This window comes from Heteronotia binoei, chromosome 5, assembly GCF_032191835.1.
Source record: "Heteronotia binoei isolate CCM8104 ecotype False Entrance Well chromosome 5, APGP_CSIRO_Hbin_v1, whole genome shotgun sequence".
Lineage (NCBI taxonomy): Eukaryota > Metazoa > Chordata > Lepidosauria > Squamata > Gekkonidae > Heteronotia > Heteronotia binoei.
The window spans coordinates 28511216-28538437 of record NC_083227.1 but is presented as its reverse complement, the minus strand read 5'-3'; the positions used below and the strand labels follow the sequence as shown (position 1 = coordinate 28538437).

At 45.6% G+C, this 27222-nt stretch overlaps 1 protein-coding gene across 1 annotated transcript in view; it reads left to right on the top strand.

Moving 5' to 3' along the window:
- The window catches only part of LOC132571892 (uncharacterized), an 851656-nt gene that overhangs the window by 399128 nt on the left and 425306 nt on the right, over positions 1 to 27222 (top strand). The window contains exon 6 of the mRNA XM_060238684.1: positions 16264 to 16386. Coding sequence (XP_060094667.1) covers positions 16264 to 16386 — 123 coding nt within the window. The remainder of the gene's footprint in view (positions 1 to 16263; positions 16387 to 27222) is intronic.

Sequence of the window (27222 nt, the reverse complement as noted above, 5' to 3'; positions counted from 1 at the left end):
CGGGGTGTACCATGGAGCCAGTTTGACGTGGGGGCAGAGAGGGTGCTGCGGGGGGGGGGGGGCAGATTTTGTCAATGGCTTTGGAAAGTTGGCTATGCCAGTCTCCCACCTGAGAAAAGGTAGTCTCATCAGCCTGGATATCAAAGCCCCCCAAGATTAGCAATTTACAGTATTCCAGTGGCCAGCTGTGGCAACCTCCAATGGGCCCGAAAGGGTATCTGCTGGTGTGTTAGCTGGTCAGTACAGCAGCCAAATAGCCATGTTCTCCTTTGCATCCCATGCCAGGCCCACACAGTCAATGTCCCAAAAGTTCCTACCCTACCACAATTTCTGTTAGTCTTTATGGTGCTATTACTCTTGTTCTTTTTTACAGGTACAGAAGAAGAAGAGTTGGTTTTTATACCCTGCTTTTCTCTCCCTTAAAAAGCTTCAAAGTAGCTTACGATCACCTCCCTTTTCTTCCTCACATCAGGCACCTTGTGAGATAGATGGGGCTGAGGGAGCTCTGAGAGAACAAGAACTGGTCCAAGCTCACTTGGCAGCAGGAGAAGTGGATTAGAGTCCACTACTATTAAGCACTGTACCATGCTTGCTCCCAGGACTGCTAAGTCCTAAAAATGAACTTTCTCTTTCACCTTCTCTTCCTCCTTGATCTCGGTCACATCTTGCTCTCCGCCACATTGGTTTTCCATGCTGTAAGAACAAATGAACGTAAGAGAAGTCATGTTGGATCAGGCCAAAGGCTCATCCAGTCCAACACTCTGTGGTCAAAAAAACAGGTGCCATCAGGTAGTCCATCAGTGGAGGCAGGACACTAGAAGCCCTCCCACTGTGCCCCCTTCAAGCAACAAGAATACAGAGCATCATTTGCCCCAGACAGACACCCTTTGGGTGAAGAAGTACTTCCTTTTATCAGTTCTAAATTGACTCCTCCACAATTTCATTGAATGTCCACAAGTTCTCGTATTGTGAGAAAGGGAGAAAAGTACTTCTTTCTCTACCTTCTCTATCCCATGCATAATCTTGTAAACCTCTATCGTGTCACCCCTCAGTTGACATTTCTCCAAGCTAAAGAGACCCAAGCCCTTTAACCTTTCTTCATAGGGAAAGTGCTCCAATGCTTTAATCATTCCAGTTGTCCTTTTTATGCATTTTTCCAATGTTATAGTATCTCTCTGTCTCTCTCTCTCTCTCTCTCACACACACACACACACACACACAAAAGGTATATGATAGGATAGATATTCCACAGTGGTTCATGTATACAGAAAGAATCATATTTTGGCCAGTGAGAGCATAAAAATAAATGGAAGAAGCCATCGGTATTATCTAATAAATGGTAACTAGTAACATTTTTCTATCTATAAAATTTCTAAACAGATCTTATATTGTTAAGAGCAAATTACTTATATACTTTTGATTTTGGTCTGGTCTACATACAAATATATTTACGTTCTTAACATTTTTGATATTCCTGATGTTTCTAATGTTAGGTCATTGTAAGCATAAAGATTTTGAACATACCATACTCAATTCTGTCTCTTTTTGGACTTTAACATTTTATTCTTTTTTTAAAGTCTTTAAAGCTTTACAGCCTAATTTTGATGGATATAGGCAAAAAATACATTCCATTTCTCTTGGAATTCAGATTCTGGTCTATTATGCAAGTAAGATGTTAGCTTTGCCATAGTTATATAACCAGTCAGTTTATTTTTCCAGTCACTCAATTCTGGGCATGTTTCAGCTTTCCATTTTGATGCAAATATTACTCTTGCGGTAGTCACCATGTATTTAAATAGTCCTTGATGAAATTTTGGTACATTAGATGGTATTATGTATTCCATTTTCAGACTATGCCCACTGAAGTGCTGTCTGGAAGGTTTACCAATAAACCACAGGAACAATGTGTATGCGTATGCAGAACTGCTGTGGAAGATCTCTTTCACTATATAATGGTGTGCCCTTTCTATTCAGACCTAAGAAGCAAATTCCTTTCGGGAATTTTAAGCCAAGTACACAATTTACCTGACAGTGAAAAGTTGATTGATTGATTTTATCGGATATGAACCCCTCGGTTTCATGCAAGGTAGCACTTTTTGCATTTGCAGCTAGAAAAGTTAGATTCAAAGTGGCTCCTACTAATGCACCAAATTGAGTTCTATAGTCCAGCACAGCTATTATGATTTTAAATATACCAATGATGTATTTATGAAATTTTAGAAGTGCTTTTCAAGTATGATTTTTAATGTAAATTTTTATACTGTAATATTATATTGTAATGGCCAATGACCACATACAATAAAACATATCTACTATGTTTAATAACATATTCTTTGGATTCTTCAGGAAGTTGACGTTCAATACCTTCTGTATTTTGTAAGTAAGGTATTCTCTTCCTTGATCTTAACTCCTTTCCCCCCCCCCCGCAGTTGAAACCAGTGGAGTTTTCCCAGCCATTGGTTTCAATGGGGGAATGGGGTCCAAGTCCACACCAATCTTCTTTGGAACGTGGGAGTTCTTTTGGGAAGAGCCTCCAGAAGATACACTGCAAATTTGGTGCCTCTCCCTCAAACCCTCTTCCCCCCAGCCCCTGGGTTGTTCTCTGTATGGTTTTGCCTTTTTTACAAAGGCAATTTTTAAAGTGAGAGTCAGATTCTCTGATTTGACACATTCTTCCCATCGTTGAAATTAATGGTGTTTCCCCACCCATTGATTTCAATGGAGGATAGGGCTGGGGGGAATCTCTTTGGGTGCTCAGAGGATTCAGTTCCCAGGCCCTGGGAACCAATCAGAGACAAGCAAGCAATGGAGTCTTCTCCTCAGTTGTTATGGAGAAGATGATGATATTGGATTTATACCCCACCCTTCAATCTGAAAGAGAGCGGCTCACAATCTCCTTTACCTCTCCCTCCCCCCCTCACGCAACAAACACCCTGAAAAGTAGGTGAGGCTGAGAGAGCTCTCCCAGAAGCTGTCCTTTCAAGGAAAGCTCTGCGAGAGCTATGGCTAAACCAAGGCCTTTCCAGCAGCTGCAGGTGGAGGAGTGCGGGATCAAATCCGGTTATCCCAAATAAGAGTCCATGCACTTAACCAACACGCCAAACTAGAGCCGCAAGAGTCATGCGACATCTAATGGCCTTGAATCCCACAACTTCAGAGAACTGGGTTCAGCTGAAGGAATCTCTTAATTGGGAGAACTGGCTGGTACCATCTCCCACAGGTGCATCCACCGTTAGAAGGCCACATTCCATCTCAGTTTGCCTTGTGAACACAGACAGTTGTTTTTATAATCAAGAGGCCTACCTGAAATCTTAAAGGGGAAAAGTCAGTTACAGTCAGACTTCAGAACCAAAGTTTGTTTGAACCCAAAAATCCACTACACATCCTCACCTGGGACTAGGACTTAGATCTTCCTCGCTGAAATCAGGCAATATGCCGCAGCATGGACGACATCTGAGGAAGAAAACTGAATTAGCCCCACTGAGTGGTCATTTCTAAGCAACATTTATGCAACCCTTCAACTGCATTAGAGCTCATGGTTGCACTAAAAGTTTCTATTACCCGTCTATTGCTTGAGCGCTGTAAATAAACTGTTCCTGTTTAACTGCCTAGGCCCTCGCATCTCCTTGGTCATGGGTAAAAGGTTTTGCTAAAAAGGGAGATACAAGGGCGGTAGGGTGCTCTAGGCCTTCCCATACTGACCCTCACCAGAGTGGTGGCAGCCAGCAGAAGGCCATACCTGGCCCCCTGCTGTGTGACAGTATCTATGCTGGAGCAGCTTAGATACAGAATCACTTTTATACAGAATCAACAGAATTCTAACAGTCAGGAAGTTCTTCCTAATGTTGAGCCGGAAACTCTTTTGGTTTAATTTCAACCCGTTGGTTCTGGTCCTACCTTCTGAGGCCACAGAAAACAATTCTGCACCTAGATGACAGCCCTTCAAGTGAAGATGGTGATCCTATCACCTCTCGGCCGCCTCCTCTCCAGGCTAAGCAGGCCCAGCTCCTTCAACCTTTCTTCGTAGGACTTGATCTCCTGACCCCTCACCATCTCCCTTGCCCTCCTTGGTATGCAGTGCTTCAGCTGCATAAGAATAACTTACAGTGTCTTCTCTCACCATTTCCCACTAAGTGTTACTAAATTAAACACAGAAACAATCCAACACACATTGGTTTAGCTCACACCCGGCCAACCCACTGCTCACACGCTGGGAGCCGACTGTTCGGCAGGTTGCTTTGCTTTACAGGGGTGAGAGGGATTATAGCAGGGATTTGAGGGAATGATATCACCCTTCTAAAGTGATGGACTTAGAAACAGAAGCCGCGTGTAAATTAATCACAAATAACACAGAGAAAATTGCTGGCCACTACATCCTGTCCTGGAACCCGCATGGTCCAAACCCATATTCCCTCTAAGCTGCAGAGTCTTGTGAGCAAAAATTCTACTTTGTGAGTGACTGGCATTGAAGTGGTGAGCTACTGCATAAATTAGTTTGCTCTGGGGTCATCCTTCCTGAGTTAAGACAAAAATGTGTGAAGCTAAAAATCTGTGAGCTAGCTCATGCTAAATCAGCTTAGAGGGAACACTGGTCCAAACTCCCCTTCAAACCGCCGGTTCCAGTTTAGGGGGTTAAACAAAAGCTATCAAAGTCCTGGAGGGAAGCTATGCCCTCCCCGTAGGTCAAAAGGCACACTGCCACCAGACTCTGAGTCTACATCCCAACAGCAATGAAGGCAGAGTCAACCTTCAAGCCTTTCCGGGAGATTAACAGTGAAACCATCCCTGCAAGGTAGGCTTGCCCCACTGAACTTCAGAGTAACAATCTGGCATGCAGTCGAGCAGTAAAGTCTCTGGACTTAGCTTTGAGACTTACAAGAGCAAAGATGTCACAACAGAAATTACGTAATAAAGATTTGTGTGCAATATATTTAAAAGACAAGGCTTGTGGGGGAGACAGAAAAGAAAAAGGCTATTCTTCACCAGACTAAATCACACCATAGTTACGAAAAGTTCAAGCAGGCAGGCAGGAGGACGATCAGAGCTTGTTTTGTAGAAAAAAGGTGGTGGAGCTCATTAGCATCACTCATTAGCATAAGCCAAAAGCAACCCGATGCAAGAAAGGAGAGCCCCAGCCAAAAGGCCAGCAAGCCATCCGCTGTCCAAAATCACATAAGAAGTGGAGAAAGGGTGGCGTGGGCTTCTCCAGGGGTTAATGAGGGCTGCTGGGGTGTGGCAAAGCCCCTGGTGGCTGCCTGGCTGCCCGCTCTCCTAATCCAGGGACTGTGATGGAGCTGCACCTACTACTCAATGGACAAGGTAGGTGGGGAGGAGGAGGAGGGGGAACCCTCAGGAAGGTTCAGGAGCTGCGCTCCTGTGAGCTCCTGCTGCATCTGAGGCCTAAGGACGATTCCCAAGGGCATCCACAGCATTCAGCCAGCTGCCAGGTCTTGATGGCTAGCTACCACTGGCATGAGGAAGAGTCAGAGGCTCTGGCCATCGGCTCATGGAGTGAAGACTTGAGATGTCTCCGACATGATGCAGGGTCAGAGAGCAACAGCCTCTCAGCCAAGAGACTCTTCACACAAGAGAGAATTCTCGCGAGAGAGAGAGCCCAAGTGGTCACAGCCAATGCTCTCTCTCGGCTGTGGAGTCTTTTGAGCAAAACTTCTACTTCATGAGATACTGGCATTAAAGTTGCAAGCTGCTGTGTAAAATTAGTTTGCTCTGAGCCTTTCCCCCCTGAGCTAAGACAAGAAATGTGTGAGCTGGAGGCTAAAAAACGGTGAGCTATCTCACACTAACTCAGCTTAGAGGGAACACTGCTCTTAGTATTCCTGAGGAAGTTAACATTCCATCTGTCACTGGAAAACAGGAACTGTTTTCCAATGCGTCTCTCCAAGATGAAGCCACATATAAATTAGTATCAAATAGAAGAGATATTGCTGCCCAACACATCCCTCACCTTAGCAGGTCCACACACTCATAGTGCCATTTCTGGATTTATGCCATTTCAGTTTCCCAGATCTTCTTGGCCGTTTCTTCCGCTCTGCAATGAATGATGAAGAACAAGAGTTCATTAGTCCCAGAGTGGTCATTTGTGTCTTGATTTGCGGCCTAGAGGAGACGGAGAAGCCTGCCTAGGAGAAGATGCAGGGAACACTGACATAAATATGTATTTTTAAAAACTTAAAACATGCTTAAAAACATTAGCACTCATTGGACTTAAAGATGCTTTCTTTATATTTCTCCCATGGGATCCGGGGAACTGAGCAAAAGAAGTTCAGACTCTTTCCTTCCTTCCCCAGGACTGGGAGGGGGAGGAACTACAGCCAACAGAAGGAAAAGACTGGGGCTTCAAAGTCCTGCACAACAAAGAGATCAAAAGACCATATTTCCTACGTTTTCATTCGTTTAACCCATTGTCAGTCTTCTCTCAGTGCTGTTTTAACTGTACTGTGGCTCCAGGGCTTTTAAAGACTTTCCCCGGAAAATTGTATCACTTATCTCTATTTCATCTAATTTTATGAATTCCAGTACTGCAGATAGTAGCTCTAGGGTTGCCAAGTCCAATTAAAGAAAAATCTGGGGACTTTGGGGGTGGAGCCAGGAGACATTGGGGGTGGAGCCAGGAACAAGGATGTGACAAGCATAATTGAACTCCAAGGGAGTTCTGGCCATCACATATAAAGGGACAGCACGCCTTTTTAAATGCCTTTCTTCCATAGGAAATAATTAAGGATAGGGGCACCATCTTTTGGGGCTCATAGAATTGGACCCTCTGGTCCAATCGTTTTGAAACTTGGGGGGTATTTTGGGGAGAGGCACTAGATGCTATACTAAAAATCTGGTGCCTCTACCTCAAAAAATAGCCCCCCCAGAGCCCCCAATACCCACGGATAAATTCCCTATTATTCCCTATAGGAATCGTTCTCCATAGGGAATAATAGAGTGACTAGCAGACATTTCCCTCCCTCCCCCCACGCTTTCTAAAGGGGGGGAGGGCCTTCATACCAGGGAATCCCCCCTCCATGCCCCCTCCCTCTCTCTCTCTCTCTCACACACACACTTACCTTACTTGGTCTTCTTCCAGCAGAATGTGCTTGCTGGAAAAAGGAAAGCAAGGCTCCACAGGAAAAGAAAGGGAGGGGCCGTTCTCCATGGAAACTGTTACTTTCCCATGAAGCCCTTCCTGTTTCCTGTTTCCTGTGCAGCCTTAAAGGGACACATTTTAAAACGGATCAGAAGCTCTACAACATGATGCCTAAAGATATGTTCTCTCCCCCCCCGCCCCCAGATTTTTTGAGAGCGGGGGAGGAGGATGCAATTTCGAGGGGGTTGGGAAGCCTAGTCAGTCTTCTCTCAGTGCTGTTTTAACTGTACTGTGGCTCCAGGGCTTTTAAAGACTTTCCCTGGAAAATTGTATCACTTATCTCTATTTCACCTAATGTTATGAATTCCAATACTGCAGATAGTAGCTCCAGATGGCAAGTTATCAATTCCTCACAATACCATATAAGGGAATTCCTGTCTTCCAAAGACTCTCAACTTTACCCTAGCTTCTGTCTACTCTCCTGACCTACATTTTCAACTTATGCTTTTGACTGAGAGCAATATGAATGAAGAGCTTAGAACTCTTGTTGCCAATTTCAGAAGAGACCCAAGCCAACCCAAAAGAAATCCTGCCACAACAACTTCTTCTGGAGTCACAGGAGGCCATTCAGGCATATTGTCAGGAACAAGGTTGGTCACATGGAGAGCACCTGGAGCCTCCTCTTGGACTAGATCAAGAAAATACTGATACTATGTAGAGGGAACAATAACAGAAGGGCTGGAAATTCCTGGTCTAAGTGCTCTGTTAAATAGTGTCCAAAATGGTTTTGAGTCATTGCAGGATATAGCAGTTAATAGTCATTCCAGTTGTTTTTGGACAAAGGCATTCCCCTTTATCTTAATAAGGGTTGTGGAGAAATGCCATCTTAGTTGGGAAGGAACATGAAACTACTAAAGCAGGCTTTGGGGCCTAGCCTTCCCTTCATCCCCTCCCTCCTTTCCAGAGTTAAACCAGCACCTCTAGGGGGAAAGCCTCCTAGAGGGGCAGGAAGTTCTTTAGCCTTCCCCTCATTCCCTCCTCCCTTCTGGAGTTAAACCAACAACTCTAGGGGGAAAGCCTCCTAGAGGGGCAGGAAGTTCTTTTGTTCTTTTTATTTTAGTTAGGCGGGAAAAGGGCAGTTCTCGGCTGGCGCTCAAGGAGAGAGGTTGCCAGTCTGTGGGCTCCTGCCTGTGGGATAGGCGGAGTGGCCCCCAGGCAGTAATTCACAAGGTAGGGCAAGTTTACACCAGGGACGAGAGGATGCGTTTAAATCCACTTTTTATTTGTCCTTGTTGCTGTTCAGGTGCTGTGCTAAACTTTCACATGTAACTGTTTTTGTTTTTATTTTTTCCTTTCTCTTCTTATTAAACATTTTTACTGTTTTGAATGCTGGCAGTCAAACTCTGTACCACATAGATCCCCAACCGCTTAGACCACGCTGCTTCATGAAGGGGGCCCTGGGGAAGGGGGAAGGCATGCAGTTGGATAAGGTGCCAATCCTCCAGGGGTTCCCCGAAGAAGGGCTGTGGTCTCTGTGATACCCAAGTACAGGGTGGCAGAGGGCCTTGAGGCCTGGCTTCATAGCTGGAGAGGGGGATTGGGAGTCCTGTTCCTCTCAATCTGAACCCCTAGACTGAGCAGGTGGTGGCAGCGAGCCCAAGTGGCCGGAGGAGAAATAGCTCCCTCCAGGAGTTGGCGACTCAATAGGGAGTTGACGGGACCAGGTCTGAAGGCAGAACCGGGCCGGTTCCATCACAAGGGTATTTAAGTAATTTTTTGCATATTTGCTGTCCTTCTGGGATATGAGGGGAGGTAGCATTGCAAAATTTGCAATAGATGGATGTGCCTTTAATTCACTACATTCATTATCAAACCAAGAGTTAAAAACAGGGGAGGGACGGTGGCTCAGTGGTAGAGCATCTGCTTGGTAAGCAGAAGGTCCCAGGTTCAATCCCTGGCAACTCCAAAAAAGGGTCCAGGCAAATAGGTGTGAAAAACCTCAGCTTGAGACCCTGGAGAACCGCTGCCAGTCTGAGAAGACAATACTGACTTTGATGGGTCTGATTCAGTAGAAGGCAGCTTCATATGTTCATATGGGAAAGACAGAAAGCAAAAGAAGAAGGGGATGGCAAAAGATGAGATGGCTGGACAGCGTTACCGATGTAACCAACACGAATTTGAGCAGACTTCCGAAGATGGTGGAAGACAGAAGGGCCTGACGTGACTTGGTCCATGGGGTCGCAAAGAGTCGGATTCTACTATGCGACTGAAAAACAAAAGCAGCACTGAAAGGGTTAAAGCCACAGAGCCGTTTGCTAGAGCAGCCAAGCGAGGGCGGGCGAGGAGAGGCTGGGGAGGCGGGTTTGCGTCTGAAAGGGGAAAGGGAACAGAGAGGGTTGCAGAGAAGAAACAGCAGGGAAAAGCCGCGCAGCAGCCGGATCCTGGGAGGGTCTCCCTAGAAGTAAGGCAGGGTAGGGGGATCAGCTTTGGGTCGTTCTTGGGGGAGGCTGGGGTCGTCATTCTCAGCCAGGGTTTGCACAGGTCTGGCAACTCCCCGGTGAAAAATCCCTGCACATTTTGGGGGTGGTGGAGTCTGGAAAAGGCCCAAGTGGGAAACAAGACAACAGAGTCCCAACACCCTACCCCGGACAGCCGTTTTCTCCAAGAGGGGGAACTGATTTCTCTCTGCTAGAGATCGGTTGTAATTCTGGGAGAACTTTAGGCCCCACTTGGTGGTTGGCAACCCTGTTAGGTGCAGTTTAGTTTCTTATACGGGGGAGGGGGGGTGATAATCCGTATGGGCTCTTTTTCTAGCAGGAGCTCCTCTGCATATTAAGCCACACACCCCTGATTAAGCCAATCCTCCTGGAGTTTACAGTAGACCCTGTACTAAAAGCCCTCTAAGCTCTGAGAGGATTGGCTACATCAGGGGGCGTGGCCTAATATGCAGAGGAGCTCCTGCTAGAAAAAGAGCCCAAGAAAGGTTAAATTTAAAAAAAAAACGATGTTCTATTGCTGGTCTTTTAAATCTTGAAACAAACAATAAATCTGGTCTTTTTCTGTTTGGATGAGTATAAGAAGGTGTGGGAAGGGAGGGGGAATGGGAAACGAAATGAAATCAGCTACAGCCCCATCCTGAGACCCAGATGTGTCCCCACAGCAGCCCTTTCCAACAAGGCCCCAGTGAGATGCCGAGTAGCCCTCCAGAGCTGTTCTAGAACTGGGCTTGGACTTGTTCCTACAACAGGCTGGACTCTGGAAAATGGTCTTTCTGGCAGGGTGAGTTCGAACATGGGGCCAGGAGAAAAGTGGGATACTTCTCTGGATGAAAGAGTTGTTATATCTGCCTTGCTTCTTGAATTGGTAAGAGGCTCTTCAAGGGATACTGTTTGCCTGGGTTGGAAGGAGAAAGCCCTGAAGCCTTCCGGTGTCTTGTTTTTATTTGCTTTCATGACAAATATCCTGACAGCGCTGAGCATGGGTTGAAACCAGAGGAACTCCCAAGAGCAGGGGGTCTGCGACCCCACACAGATACCCAGAGGGAGCGTTTCTGCGCCTCAATATCCTTGAGCCTAATCTCAGCTGAAGCCTGTTTGCCTTTCTCTCCCGTCCTTCTTCCCACAGACATATTCCTGCCCCTTCCCATCAGCTGGGGGCTGGAAGAGAGCTCTTAGGGTTTTCCTTAAGAGTTAGTCCCAAGAACCGACTGAGCCAAGTAATAACAGGCTAAGCTTGTAACATCCTGAAAAAGCAAAGCAGAGACACACAAGTTTCACAAAGAACCTAGGAGATACATCTGAAATAGCTTGGTTTGTAATAAGCAAATGAGATAAAACCTGGTCTACACACTACAAGCACTTCTCTGATCCACCAGGGCAATTCTCAGTTTGAAGGGTTGTGATGTTCAGTGGTGTATTTTCCTTTTGACACCCTGCTGTCTCTCTCTTTCCATTCCCTCAGAGAGAAGCCTTCTTTCATAGGCAAGCGAATAAAGACATCTGTTCACAGACAGAGGTGACTTAATAGAAGGGGAAGAGGGGAAGAGCAGGACCCAGAAGGACCTGGAAGTGGCATGACAGCAAGGAAAAGCCCCAGTCCCCTCCAACCTGGAAGTGGTGTTGATTTCTAGGAAAGAGCTGTGCCAGAGGTCCTGGCTAAGGACACCATGACATCAGATGTGCCAGAGATCTTGGCTAAGGACATAAAAACCTCAGATGTACATTGTCGACGCTTCCGGCAGTTCCGCTACCATGAGACTAGTGGGCCCCGAGAGGTTTGCAGCCAGCTCCATGGACTTTGCAGTCACTGGCTGAAGTCGGAGAGGCACACCAAAAAGCAGATTGTGGACCTGGTGATTCTGGAGCAGTTTCTGGCCCTCCTGCCTAAGGAAATGCACTGCTGGGTCAGAGGATGTAGGCCGGAGACCAGTTCCCAGGCGGTGGCCCTGGCTGAAGGCTTCCTTCTGAGTCAGGCAGAGGAGAAGAGGCAGGCAGAACAGGTGAGGGGATTTCCTCCAGGTATGTCCAATTCAAGCAATGGTATCTGTTTACTGCAGATTTTCTGGGCTGTATGGCCATGGTCTTGGCATTGTGAGGCCGCAACTGTGACTGGCATTCTCAGAGGTGTAACCCAGAAAAACTGGAGTTCTCTCTGGGTTATGCTTTTGAAGATGCCAGTCACAGTTGCTGGCAAAAATCACAATGCTACGACTGCAGCCATGCAGCCCAGAAAATCTACAACGACTAATGAACTTTGACCATGAAAGCCTTCAACAACATAATGGTATCTGGCCTTATCCTAAAGGTTCCCTGCCAGATATCTGTCTGAGTGTTAATCATCCACATGGGAGATTTCATGACCTCCTTCAGCATTTTAGGTGAGGCAGCATGGCAAAGTTCCCTCTAAGCTGCAGAGCCTTGTGAGCAAAAATTCTACTTTGTGAGCTACTGCCATTAAAGTTGTGAGCTCCTGGCATGAAAGTTGTGAGCTGCTGCATAAATTATTGCGCTCTGGGGCCATTTTTTCCTGAGCGAAGACAAAAATGCGTGAGCTGGAGGCTAAGAATCTGTGAGCTAGCTCACGCTAACACAGCTTAGAGGGAACACTGCATGGCACACATGACTCAGGGGTAATAAAGATAGAAAAGGTTCTTGGGATTCTCTCTCCATAGCTGCAACTGCTCCTTCTAACCGAGAACTCCATTTCATCTCTTACACCTCTCCTTCACTGCTGTTTCAGAGGCAGGCACCGTCTGTGAAGACAGAAGCAATGTTCCCTGAGGCAGAAGCAGCTTCCTCGGAGCAAGGGCTGAGTGTGCAGGCCATGGAGCATGCCCAAGATGCCCTCTCCTGTGGTAAGGTCTCTTTGTGCCTGGATGTGTTTGGGGTCCCCTGTGAGTTGGATGGGTAGAGAGCTCAGGTCAGGAAAAGAATGAATACTTCTTCACACAACACGGGGTTAATTTGTGGCACTCACAGTTTTAAAGGGGGATGCACACATTCATTGAAGGCAGTTCTTCTGATTAATAAATATTCATACTGCACATTCTTTCCTTAAGAGGAACTGAAGGTGGCTCACAAGTGAAAAGGTAGTGAAACCTGGGCAGAGCTATTCAACCTGGTGAATCAAGGGCGCCTGCATCTTCTGGCTGTAGAGCTCTGAGAAGCAGTTCCCAGGGGCCAATAATCATGGGGGAATAAGGCTTCTGTGGGACATCTGGTGGGCTGCTTTGGAGGGAAGGATGCTGGAGTAGAGATGGCAGGCAGTGGGCTGGCACCGCCAGGAGCTTTGGGGAGGGGCTTGGGGCAGATTTGATGTCATGTGGATGTTGCATCACAGACAATCTGAAAACTCATTGATATTACCCTTGAGGTTCCAGATCTGCTCCAGTCACAGCTGGGCTTTGAACTGAATGTGATGGAGATGGGTCAGGTGATGTCATTTCCAGTTTGGAGAGCCAGTTTGGTGTAGTGGTTAAGTGTGTGGACTCTTATCTGGGAGATCCGGGTTTGATTTCCCACTCCTCCACTTGCACCTGCTAGCATGGCCTTGGGTCAGCCATAGCTCTGGCAGAGGTTGTCCTTGGAAGGGCAGCTGCTGTGAGAGCCCTCTCCAGCCCCACCCACCTCACAGGGTGTCTGTTGTGGGGGAGGAAGGTAAAGGAGATTGTGAGCTGTTCTGAGACTCTTTGGAGTGGAGGGCGGGATATAAATCCAATATCTTCATCTTCTTCCACACACCCCTCCATACTCCCCCCGGGCCAGACAGAAATCTCACAGAAGTTTGAAATACGTTGGCAGCCATTATAATTTTATAATTGTATTATTCTTGAGTCTGATAGATACCTTGTGCTTCTCTTCTACTTCTCCCGGAATTTAGTAAAAAGGTGTTTAAAACAAGCCAGCAAACACCTTTCCTTTGTCTCAGTAACAGACAGTGAAGAGATGCTGTTGGGCTGTCATCTTTTTAGAGGTGTGGAAACAGCTGCTGCACCTCCAGTCCAGGTAGGAGAGATGAGCAGGGGACAGCCTGGGTCCCTCCTCCTTTCTCGGGAGCGTTTGCTCCTCCAGTTTCTACAAGGTGTTTGGGCAAGAGAGTCACTGAATGCTGTTCTCTCTACCCATACAACTTGTATCTTCCCAGACGGGTCCCTTCCAGTGTGCAATCTGTGCCTGGTGTGATCTCTGATGAGGGAATCTGCTTTTTCTTCCAGTATCCCTTTTCCTTTGAGGAGGTGTCCATCCATTTCACAGAGGCAGAATGGGCCCTGCTGAATCTGGGACAAAGAGCTCTGTACAGGGAAGTCATGCTGGAGAACTATGAGAATGCGGCCTTCCTAGGTAAGGATCTTTCATGGGTGCCAAAGGTGTGAATTGTTGCAATTGGGATGAGGCATGAATCAAAATATAGAGTAGTGATACATACTTGGGGAGGAGCTGTGGCTCCCTGGCAGAGTATCTCTTTGGCATGCAGAAGGTCCCAGGTTCAACTCCTGGCAGCATCTCCAGTGAAAAGGATCAGGTAGGAAGTGTTGGGACAGACCCCTGTCTGAGACACTGGAGAGCTGCTGCTAGACTGAGTGGACAAGACTGACTTCACTGGACCGGGGGGGCGGGGCGGATTCCTTGTGTTAAAGTAGAACTCAAAAAACAAAAATGCTGGGAAATACTGCTTACTGCTTTACCTAATGAGAAAAGAGCACTCCCTGGAGAAGATCCTGATGCTGGGAAAGACAGAATGCAAAAGAAGATGGGGATGGCAAAAGATGAGATGCCTGGACAGCGTTACTGATGTAACTAACACAAATTAGAGCAGACATAGGAGGAGGGTGGAAGACAGGTGGGCCTGGCGTAGCTTGGTCCATGGGATCGCAAAGAGTTAGACTCGACTGTGCGACTGAACTACCTAAAGATTTGTTATAAAAGGGTTACAACGTGTCTAATACATTAGAAATTCAACAGTTCATTTAGAGGCATCTGCAGTAAGGACTCATAAATCAGAATGTGCTTGCAGGCATGATAAACATACAAGGGAGTTTAGAGTGACTCCTACAATGCTTCGTTACACAGACATTTCTGAAAGGTTCCACAAAGAATTATTTCAGAATCTTCACATCAAACAAATATTTCAATAGTCAGTCCTCCAATAAAGCATTGATGTGTAAGGAGAAAAATCAATTCATACAAAGCCAGTCACATAAAACCAGTATATGTTTCGATGCCTTTCTCAAGACTGATGGCTTTAAGTGGAACTGTAAATAAAAATTATACAACATTCAATCATATTTAAAAACAAGCAAATGTAAATTACACAATGTTTAACACACATTACATTATAAAAAACCTTACCCAGTCCTTATCAGTTCCATACAAGGCACCAGCTCTCTCCATGCAGCTCAGGAGGGTGTGTATTTATTTATTTATTAGATTTGTGTCCCACCCTCCCCATTGACGCTCAGGATGGCTAACGGGCCAATAGCAATATAAAACCTGATAAAACATGGAAGTGCTAAATAGCAAGGGTGTCCAACGGTAGCTCTCCAGATGTTTTTTGCCTACAACTCCCATCAGCCCCATGCTGGCTGGGGCTGATGGGAGTTGTAGGCAAAAAAGCATTGGGAGAGCTATTGTTGGCCACCCCTGCTATATAGCAATACTACCGTACAATAATGCAGTGTCGTTGGTAAAGTAGATAACTGGTGGTTCTAAGATCATCTTCATTTTTCACAGTTACTTCTAGTGGTCTCGGCGATGTTAAATGCAGGTTCTTGTTTTCGAGCTCCAAGTTCAGTAATCAAATACAAGATGGAACAGCTCAGTCTTGCAGAGCGGAGAGAGGTCCCACAGGGCCCTGATCACTTCCGGGAGCTCATTCCACCAATAGGACACTGCCACTGAGAAAGCCTTGGCCCTAATTGTCTTCAGCCTGGCTTCTCTTGGCTTCTGGATTGACAGGAGATTTGTGTCCCTGAACTCAGTACTCTCTGGGGGACATATAGGGAAAGGCGGTCCCGAAGGTAAGCAGGTCCCAAGCCGTATATGGGTTTAAAGGTGAGAACCAGCACCTTGACATTAATCCGGTGTGCAATGTGCAACCAGTTCAGCACTTTCAGCACAGGTTTTATATGTTACTGCATGGGAAGCTCCTCCCCGAGGTCATGTGATTGTTTAAGGGGAAAAGGCTCATTGGTGTTTGGTTGGGAGGGGCTCCTCCCACTCTGTTACTAAGCTCTGAAGAAATCTTCCAGTGGCTGACTTCCACTGTGTGGTGAAGCGGTCCTATCGACCCAATCAAGGCTCCTCCCTGATGGAATGTTCATGAGGCGATTAGACCCTCTGAATCACCCTCTCCTAGTCACACAACTGGATTCAGGTTTTCAATTTACCAAATTCTGAAACCTAGCCTTGAGAAGCATAGTGATGTTAGCTTCAGGGAAATTTCAATTCTCAAACACTTGTAAGTCGGTCTAGGCCACTCAACAATTACATTAAGCCTTGGGGGAACTAGGGGGCTTTCCCTTACAGATCCATTCCCTCTATTATATGGGTTGGGATTGTGAGCTTGATCTTGACCATGGTTCTGTCCATCCAGAAGAACTTTTAGTCTTGAATTTCTTTCCTTCCTGATATCAGAATGATTACTCACTCTTTCTCTCTCTGTCTCTGCAAAAGAAGCCAGAAGTACAACAGAAACTACGGGGGACACAAACAGTGGCCTTGCATCCAAAGAAAGGCTGGAGAGTTCTTCAAGAGGATCCCAAGAGCATATTTCCTTCTCAAATGAGCTGGCTGAGAGTGAGCATCCTTCACAGTTATGTCAAAGGAACAGGCAAGGAAGAGTGATGGGGTTTCTTATTCCATTAAGAATAAAGTTAGGTTTGGTACAATCATACAACCTACTGGGTAAGGAGGGAGGGAGGCCTTCTGGGGGCCTCAGTAACAGCTCAGCTGTGGTTCTTGAGGGAGTGAGGTATCCTTAAATACTAGACATTCTGGGGATAGGTGTGAAGGGGTAGTTAAGATCAGCCAAGCTGGATGAGGCCAAAGGGACATCAATTCTTTCCTACTTACAGATGCATTTGTATCTTACCAGCCCTTCCAGGTGCTAACAGGATCTCTCAATTTATTCCAGCAGAGGCTGATCAGAGGAATGTGGAAGGTGAAGAACTTCATCAGGAAACGCCAGCTAGAGTTAAAAATGAAGACCTGAAAGAAAATGTAAGAAATCAAGAGAGAATGAAGGGGAGGAAAGTTGGCTATACCATTGAGAGGAGAGAGGGAATAAAGCATAATGTACATTTGCCAAAGCACAGGATAATGAAGACAATTAAATATATTCAGTGTGAAAAGTACTTCAGAAATAAATCACAGACCCTTGTGCACCAAAGAATACACAGAGGTGAGAAAACTTTTGAATGCTCAGAGTGTGGAAAGAGATTCAGTTGGAGAGGACATCTTCAGTATCATCAAAGAACCCACACAGAAGAGAAGCCTTTTGAATGCTCAGAGTGTGGAAAGAGATTCAGCGAGAGCGGGAGTCTTCAAAAGCATCAAAGAACCCACACCGGGGAGAAACCTTTTGAATGCCCAGAATGTGGAAAGAGATTCAGTCAGAGTGGCCATCTTCAGTATCATCGAAGAACCCACACAGGGGAGAAGCCTTTTGAATGCCCACAGTGTGGAAAGAGATTCAGTCAGAGGGGGAGTCTTCAGTATCATCAAAGAACCCACACAGGAGAAAAACCTTTTGAATGCTCAGAGTGTGGAAAGAGATTCAGTACGAATGGCTGTCTTCACTATCATCAAAGAATCCATACAGGGGAGAAACCTTTTGAATGCTCAGAATGTGGAAAGAGATTCAGTGAGAATGGGAGTCTTCAAAAGCATCAAAGAACCCACACCGGGGAGAAACCTTTTGAATGCTCAGAATGTGGAAGGAGATTTAGTGAGAGAGGAAGTCTTCAAAAGCATCAAAGAACCCATTCAGGAGAGAAACCTTTTGAATGCTCAGAGTGTGGAAAGAGATTCAGCCGCAGAGGCCATCTTCAGTGTCACAAAAGAACCCATACAGGAGAGAAACCTTTTGAATGCCCAGAGTGTGGAAAGAGATTCAGTCAGTGGGGGAGTCTTCAGTATCACCAAAGAACCCACACAGGGGAGAAACCTTTTGAATGCTCAGAGTGTAGAAAGAGATTCAGTACGAATGGCTATCTTCAGTATCACCAAAGAACCCACACAGGGGAGAAACCTTTTGAATGCACAGAGTGTGGAAAGAGATTCAGTACGAATGGCCATCTTCAGTATCATCAAAGAACCCACACAGGGGAGAAAACTTTCTGAATGCTCAGAGTGTGGAAAGAGATTCAGTCAGAGAGGCAGTCTTCAAGTGCATCAGAGAACCCACACGGGAGAAACCTTTTGAATGTTCAGAGTGCGGAAAGAGATTCAGTCAGAGAGGCAGTCTTCAAAAGCATCAAAGAACCCACACAAGAGAGGAAACTTTTAAATTCTCATAGTGTGGAAAGAGTTTCATTTGAGAGGGGGAGTCTTCAAAAGCATCAGATAACCCACACAGGGGAGAAACCTTTTGAATGCCCAGAGTCTGGAAAGAGATTCATTAGGGCCCTGTTCACACAGCGTGTTGAGTCCGTGTTAAATTGACCCGGTTCTGTTCCGAATATCTTTGTTCTGGATATTATCGATCAGACTGCCATACTGCAATTCGAATTACTCCGCGGTGAAACCGTCTTCTGCCATCCACACAACAGCACCATGCAGTTCTTTTTTTCTCCAGTGTGGAAAGAGATTCAGTCAGTGGGGGAGTCTTCAGTATCACCAAAGAACCCACACAGGGGAGAAACCTTTTGAATGCTCAGAGTGTAGAAAGAGATTCAGTACGAATGGCTATCTTCAGTATCACCAAAGAACCCACACAGGGGAGAAACCTTTTGAATGCACAGAGTGTGGAAAGAGATTCAGTACGAATGGCCATCTTCAGTATCATCAAAGAACCCACACAGGGGAGAAAACTTTCTGAATGCTCAGAGTGTGAAAAGAGATTCAGTCAGAGAGGCAGTCTTCAAGTGCATCAGAGAACCCACACGGGAGAAACCTTTTGAATGTTCAGAGTGCGGAAAGAGATTCAGTCAGAGAGGCAGTCTTCAAAAGCATCAAAGAACCCACACAAGAGAGGAAACTTTTAAATTCTCATAGTGTGGAAAGAGTTTCATTTGAGAGGGGGAGTCTTCAAAAGCATCAGATAACCCACACAGGGGAGAAACCTTTTGAATGCCCAGAGTCTGGAAAGAGATTCATTAGGGCCCTGTTCACACAGCGTGTTGAGTCCGTGTTAAATTGACCCGGTTCTGTTCCGAATATCTTTGTTCTGGATATTATCGATCAGACTGCCATACTGCAATTCGAATTACTCCGCGGTGAAACCGTCTTCTGCCATCCACACAACAGCACCATGCAGTTCTTTTTTTCTCCACTTTTATGCGCATTATGCACATGCGCATAGGTTAAAACATCATGTGGTTATACAGTTATGCGCATATTGCTAAGTGGGGGGGGGGGGAATGGTGACCGTAAACCGGATGTCTGAGGCTCCTTTTGCTCCAGGACAGCCTACAGACATCCAGAAGTTGTTCGAGAATTATTCAGACAGGGAAACTACGAGGTGAAACTAGAGAACTCAAAAAATATCGCAAAGGAGCAGGTAACAAAATACTCCGGTTCCGAGAAGGATTGGGGGGGGGCCTACTTCGAGTTAATACCGGGAGGCAGATGTTGCTGTCTGATAAGCCACTTTTAATCCGTTATGAAACAGCAGCGACAACTGATTATACTGTGCGTCTGAACAGCCCCTAGGAGTGACAATCTTAAACTGCATCAAAAGCTCAGGACAAAAAGTTTTTGAATGTTCAGTGTGCATAAAGAGAGTCTGTGAGAGAAGGAAAATTCAAGGCATCAAGGAACCCACAAAGGGGGAAAACCTTTTGAACGCTCAAGAGTGTGGAAAGAGATTCAGTGGCATCTAGAGAATTCACACGGGAGAAACCCTTTGATTGCTCAGAAGTCTTAAAAGAGATTCTGTTTGAGTTACCATCTTCAACAAGACTAAAGAACCGATATGGAAGGAACATTTTTAGCGCTCACCATGTGGGAAAGAGTTTGAATAACAGTCTTCAATGGCTTGAGAGAAGTCACACAGAGGAATAAAACCTTTTATATGCCCAGAGTGTTGGAGATTCACACATCTTGGAAATTTTCTACAGTATCTTAATCCCCAGGAGAAACGAGATAACTGCTTATCCCATAAGAAGAGCTATATATATATATATATATATATATATATATATATATATATATATATATATATAATTTTTATAATTATAATATATAATTTTTATATACAGTGCCCAGTTTCTTTCATGTCAAAACAGAATGTACTACAATGATAGACCTGCCAAAACGTTTCTCAGTCCCAAACTTTCTTTGAAAATTCCATATGAGCCAGTTTGGTGTAGTGGTTAAGTGTGCTCTTATCTGGGAGAACCGGGTTTGATTCCCCATTCCTCCACTTGCACCTGCTGGCATGGCCTTGGTTCAGCCATAGCTCTGGCAGAGGTTGTCCTTGAAAGGGCAGCTGCTGTGAGAGCACTCTCCAGCCCCACCCACCACACAGGGTGTCTGTTGTGGGGGAGGAAGGTAAAGGAGATTGAGAGCCGCTCTGAGACTCTTCAGAGTGGAGGGCGGGATATAAATCCAATATCTTCTTCTTCTCTTCTGTGATTATCAAGAAAGCTGAAGCGAACGGAACTGGCTTTGGTAGATGAACCTTCTTCTCACAGAACCTTCAGCTCACAGCTTCATTTGCCCCAACCGGTGCTTCATATATCGTGATCTAATAACTTGTCACTTGAAACACCGGTCTTAAGTCATTTTCGAGGACAGTGATTCCAATACTCTGTGATTTCAGTTACTCTGTGAAATTCAGCACTTGAGGTTATCTAACAATATATAATTCTTTTTTACAGCTACAAAACTGGCAAAAACATTTCCTTTCGGAAATCCTGTGAGGAAATAAACAAATTGAGGGCAGCCTATTTCACCCGCCTCTCTGCTACTGGCATAAACCTAGTGAGACCAGCTAGCATCTTTAATACTCAAGCATTTTGATCTGAGAAGCAGTTCTAGAGAGGCATCCCCCAACCCTAATTCCTCCCCAGTCCATCTTGCTGTGAGATTTTTGGGGTTTTACCACTAAAACGCCCAAATCATACTGGCAATAGGATTATTTTTATTAAGCCTCTCCTGCTTTGACTTCTCCCCCCACCCCAACTCCATGAATCAGAAAAGACCTGGAGTAAGCCTAGGGGCAAAGTTTCCTCCCCACCTCTGACTCATGATTTCCTTTGAATTCCTCCTTGGAGAGTTTGACTTTTTGCAGCAGGCTGAAAAATTCCATCTCACTACTTTAATTTTGAAAGATCTCTGCACTAGTGTTGCTAACAGATGTGAAAGTGGGGAGGGGGAAATCCCACCTATTTTGTGGAAGCCTTGTGTGTGGAAATGGGGATCTGAAAACGTAACATCCCATAATACATCTGTTAAATGGAGAGAACACTTTTCTCTTCAGGTAGTTGGCAACCCAAGATTAATCAGAGAAAATGAAACTCGGCCAAGGAAGGATAATAGCTCACTAAAGAGATTATTATTTGTATCCTACCTCTTTTGTAGAAGTGTAGTGTGTGGAAGGATGAGCCCCGTGGTGCAGAGTGGTAAAGCTGCAGTACTGCAGTCCAAGCTCTGTGCATGACCTGAGTTCGATCCCAGCGAAAGCTGGTTCAGGTAGCCGACTCAGGTTGACTCAGCCTTCCATCCTTCTGAGGTCGGTAAAATGAGTACCCAGCTTGCTGGGGGGAAAATGTAGATGACTGGGGAAGGCAATGGCAAACCACCCCGTAAAAAGTCTGCTGTAAAAACGTTGTGAAAGCAACGTCACCTCAGAGTTGAAAACGACTGGTGTTTGCACAGGAGACTACCTTTACCTTTTTAGTGTGTGGAAATGGGCATATGACGAGATAATATCCCATAAATGCATCTGTTAAAAGAACACTTTCCCTCCAGGTAGTTGGCAACCCAAGATTAAGTATTTATTAACCAGTAAAAACAAAACTCCACTAAGGAAAGGTCATAGCTTCTTAAAGAGATTATTATTTGTCTCAGGTTCATCCGACATTCAGTGTTCTCTCTAAGCTGAGTTAGTGTGAGCTAGCTCACAGTTTTTTAGTCTCCAGCTCACACATTTTTGTCTCCGCTCAGGAAAAATGGTCTTAGAGCAAACTAATTTATGCAGCAGCTCACAACTTTAAGGCCAGTCGCTCACAAAGTAGAATTTTTGCTCACAAGACTCCACAGCTTAGAGGGAACATCGCCGACTTTGTGTTTTCTGTGTTTTGTGGAGGTTTTATGAGTTGGGCTTCATTAAATGTGTCAAAGGTTAGTGTGGCCTGTCTTTTTTCAATTATGTATAAAGTTCCAAATAAATCCTCTTGCAGACTCATGAGACTCAAACCTGGGGGCAAGATCCCCGTGAATGAACCCAACCCAGTGTCCCCATTCAAAATTGTGGGCCACTGAAGTTCAAGAGCCACAGTGTTGGGTTATTATGACTTGGTAGATCGGGATTCAAATCCACAGTAGGCTTGGAAGGTCTTTAGATGCCCTTTAACCTGTCACATTTTCAGACTAAAAGCCTTGAAAAATACTTGTAAGGATTAAATATTTTTTTGGGGGGGGGCTTCTTCAAAGAGATGTGTTTGATACATACAGAAATCTTGGGGCCTCTGTATTAATTTATTTCCAGCAAGGACTTATGGGATGCATCCCGTTTCCCCCTCCCCTAGTACTTCCATATTTCCCTTTCTTGAAAAACCCCAGAACACTTCCTCTTTTCATGCTTCCTTCTTCCCACCCCGCAGCCAACTCATATTTTTTTTTGCCCTTCTGTCTTTAGTTTTCCCTCTCTGCCCCTCTGGAATCCTCTACCTAGGAAAACTGTGGTCAAGTTCTGTGATGCCAGCCAGTGGGACAGGCCAACTGCAATGGTAGGGAGCCTTATATGTCCTTCTCCCCCACTATTTCCTCTTTCCCCTTTCCTTGCCGCATTCTCTCCGTCACAGTCATTTACTGCCCTACCTTTATCAGCTCTCATCTTCAGCAATATTATTTATTTATTCATTCATTCCCTGGCTTTCTTCTAGGCTTCACAATCCCCAGGTCCCAGCTGGGAATCCCCCAGTTTTACAGGCTTCCCCCCACCCCCGGCCAGCTGCACAGTCACCATGTACCTCTAGAGTTCTGACAGGTTTAGAAACCTGCAAACAGGTCCATTTTTAAAATGTGTGCCTTTAAAATTGAGCAGGAAGCAGGAAACAAGAAGTGCTTAATGGGGAAGGGTCAGCAGCAGTTTTGTCAGAGCACAAACAGAGCGTTTGTTTTGCTTTCGTTTTCGGAGCAAGGAAAGTTGTGGAGGAACCAGACCCAGTAAGTGTGTGTGTGAGAGAGAGGGAGGAAGGGGACAGGGGATTCCCTGGCTTGGAGCCCCCTCTCCCCGCTTTAGAAAGCTTTAGAAAGCAGGAGGTGAGGGAAGTGTCTACTGGGCACTCTATTATTCCCTATGGAGAATGATTCCCATAGGGGATAATGGAGAATTGATCCGCAGGTATCTGGGGCTCTGGGGGGGGGATGTTCTTTGAGGTAGAGGCACCAAATTTGCAGCATAGCATCTGATGCCTTTCCTCAAAACACCTTCCAAGTTTCAAAAGGGTTGGACCAGGGGGGCCAATTCTATGAGCCCCCAAACAAGGTGCCCCTATCCTTCATTATTTATAATGAAGGGAAGGCATTAAGAACATAAGAGAAGCCATGTTGGATCAGTCCAATGGCCCATCCAGTCCAACATTCTGTGACACAGTGGCCAAAAAAAAAATTATACACACACACACACACGCATATATATATATATACACACTGTGGCTAATAGCCACTGATGGACCTCTGCTCCATATTTCTATCTAACCCCCTCTTGAAGCTGTCTATGCTTGTAGCCACCACCACCTCCTGTGGCAGTGAATTCCACATGTTAATCACCCTTTGGGTGAAGAAGTACTTCCTTTTATCCGTTTTAACCTGATTGCTCAGCAATTTCAAAGAATGCCCACGAGTTCTTGTATTGTGAGAAAGGGAGAAAAGTACCTCTTTCTCTACTTTTTCCATCCATGCATTATCTTGTAAACCTCTATCATGTCACCCCACAGTCTACGTTTCTCCAAGCTAAAGAGCCCCAAGCGTTTTAACCTTTCTTCATAGGGAAAGTGTTCCAAACCTTTAATCATTCTAGTTGCCCTTTTCTGGACTTTTTCCAATGCTATAATATCCTTTTTGAGGTGCGGTGACCAGAATTGCACACAGTATTCCAAATGAGACCGCACCATCGATTTATACAGGGTCATTATGATACTGGCTGATTTGTTTTCAATTCCCTTCCTAATAATTCCCAGCATGGCGTTGGCCTTTTTTATTGCAATCGCACACTGTCTCGACATTTTCAGTGAGTTATCTACCATGACCCCAAGATCTCTCTCTTGGTCAGTCTCTGCCAGTTCACACCCCATCAACTTGTATTTGTAGCTGGGATTCTTGGCCCCAATGTGCATTACTTTGCACTTGGCCACATTGAACCTCATCTGCCACATTGATGTCCACTCACCCAGCCTCAACAGATTCCTTTGGAGTGCCTCACAATCCTCTCTGGTTCTCACCACTCTGAACAATTTAGAGTCATCTGCAAACTTGGCCACTTCACTGCTCACTCCCAACTCCAAATCATTTATGAACAAGTTAAAAAGCATGGGACCCAGTACCGAGCCCTGTGGCACCCCACTGGTTACCGTCCTCCGCTGCGAACACTGCCCATTTATACTCACTCTCTGCTTCCTATTACTCAGCCATTTTTTGATCCACAAGAGGACCTGTCCTTTTACTCCATGACTCTCGAGCTTTCTAAGGAGCCTTTGATGAGCAACTTTATCATTGAAAAGGTGTGCAGTCCCTTTCAATGTGATGGCCAGAACTCCCCTTGGAGTTCAGTTGTACTTGTTCCAACCTTGCTCATGTCTCCACCCCCAATGTCTCCTGGCCCCACCCCCAAAGTCTCCTGGCTCCACCACCCAAAGTCCCCAGATATTTCTTGAATTGGACTTGGCAACCCTACTTTCTTCGCAGCGGGGATCAAAGAAACTTGCATCATTCTCCTCTGCCACTTGTTCTCCTAGCAAAAACCCTTTGTAGTAGGTTACTCTGGAAGTGACTGACTCAAAATCACCCAGTGAGCTTCCACAGGGAGACGGGGATTCAGGCCTGAGTCCCTGAGACCAAATTCTGACCAGAAAATGTAGGAAAGGCCACAGGAATAAACAGCTTTAAAGGGGGATTCGATAGATTCAAAGAGGATGGATTGAGCAATGGCTAGTATCCATGGTGACTGAGGGGAACCTTTACATTCAGAGGCACTAACCCTCTCAATCCCAGAGCCAGGCAGCAACATCAGGGGAAGGCCTTAAGAACATAAGAGAAGCCATGTTGGATCAGGCCAACGGCCCATCAAGTCCAACACTCTGTGTCACACAGTGGCAAAAAATTTTATATACACACATACACTGTGGCTAATAGCCACTGATGGATCTGTGCTCCATATTTTTATCTAAACCCCTCTTGAAGGTGGCTATACTTGTGGCCGCCACCACCTCCTGTGGCAGTGAATTCCACATGTTAATCACCCTTTGGGTGAAGAAGTACTTCCTTTTATCCGTTTTAACCTTTCTGCTCAGCAATTTCATCGAATGCCCACGAGTTCTTGTATTGTGAGAAAGGGAGAAAAGTACTTCTTTCTCTACTTTCTCCATCCCATGCATTATCTTGTAAACCTCTATCATGTCACCCCGCAGTCGACGTTTCCCAAGCTAAAGAGTCCCAAGCGTTTCAACCTTTCTTCATAGGGAAAGTGCTCCAGCCCTTTAATCATTCTAGTTGCCCTTCTCTGGACTTTCTCCAATGATATAATATTCTTTTTGAGGTGCGGCAACCAGAACTGCACACAGTACTCCAAATGAGACCGCACCATCGATTTATACAGGGGCATGATGATACTGGCTGATTTGTTTTCAATTCCCTTCCTAATAATTCCCAGCATGGCAGTGGCCTTTTTTATTGCAGACGCACACTGTCTTCACATTTTCAGTGAGTTATCTACCACAACCCCAAGATCTCTCTCTTGGTCAGTCTCTGCCAGTTCACACCCCATCAACTTGTATTTGTAGCTGGGATTCTTGGCCCCAATGTGCATTACTTTGCACTTGGCCACATTGAACCGCATCTGCCACGTTGACGCCCACTCACCCAGCCTCAACAGATCCCTTTGGAGTTCCTCACAATCCTCTCTGGTTCTCACCACCCTGAACAATTTAGTGTCATCCGCAAACTTGGCCACTTCACTGCTCACTTCCAACTCTAAATCATTTATGAACAAGTTAAAGAGCATGGGACCCAGTACCGAGCCCTGCGGCACCCCACTGCTTACCGTCCTCCACTGCGAAGACTGCCCATTTATACTGACTCTCTGCTTCCTATTACTAAGCCAGTTTTTGATCCACAAGAGGACCTGTCCTTTTACTCCATGACTCTCAAGTTTTCTAAGGAGCCTTTGATGAGGAACTTTATCAAAAGCTTTCTGGAAGTCAAGGTAAACAACATCTATCGGGTCGCCTTTGTCCACATGTTTGTTCACCCCCTCAAAGAAATGTAACAGGTTAGTGAGGCAAGATCTTCCCTTGCAGAACCCATGCTGAGTCTTCCTCAATAACCCGTGTTCATCAATGTGCCTACTCATTCTGTCCTTGATAATGGTTTCTACCAACTTTCCTGGTATTGAAGTCAGACTGACTGGCCTGTAATTTCCCGGATCTCTTCTGGAACCCTTTTTAAAGATGGGGGTGACATTTGCTACCTTCCAGTCCTCAGGAACGGAGGCAGATTTCAATGAAAGATCACAGATTTTTGTTAGAAGATCCACAAGTTCAACTTTGAGTTCTTTCAGAACTCTCGGATGTATGCCATCCGGACCCGGTGACTTATTAGTTTTTAATTTGTCTATCAGTTGTAGGACCTCCTCTTTTTTCACCTCAATCTGACTCAGGTCTTTCAACACCCCTTCCAAAATTAGTGGTTCTGGGGCGGGCAAAAAGTTCTCGTCTTCCACAGTGAAGACGGAGGCAAAAAATTCATTTAGCTTCTCAGCCATTTCCCTATCCTCCTTCAGTAATCCTTTTACCCCATGGTCATCCAAGGGCCCCACTGCCTCCCTGGCTGGTTTCCTGCTTCTAATATATTTGAAGAAATTTTTATTGTTGGTCTTTATGTTTTTTGCAATATGCTCCTCATAGTCCCTTAAAGTCCCTTGGACTTAAAGCCTTGGCCTATGTGCCCTGTTGTTGCCCTGCCTGCAGGCCTGATCCAGCCTCCAGAGGGCTCCAGTCAGGCCCACCAGTAACTGGCCATTGTCTGCGT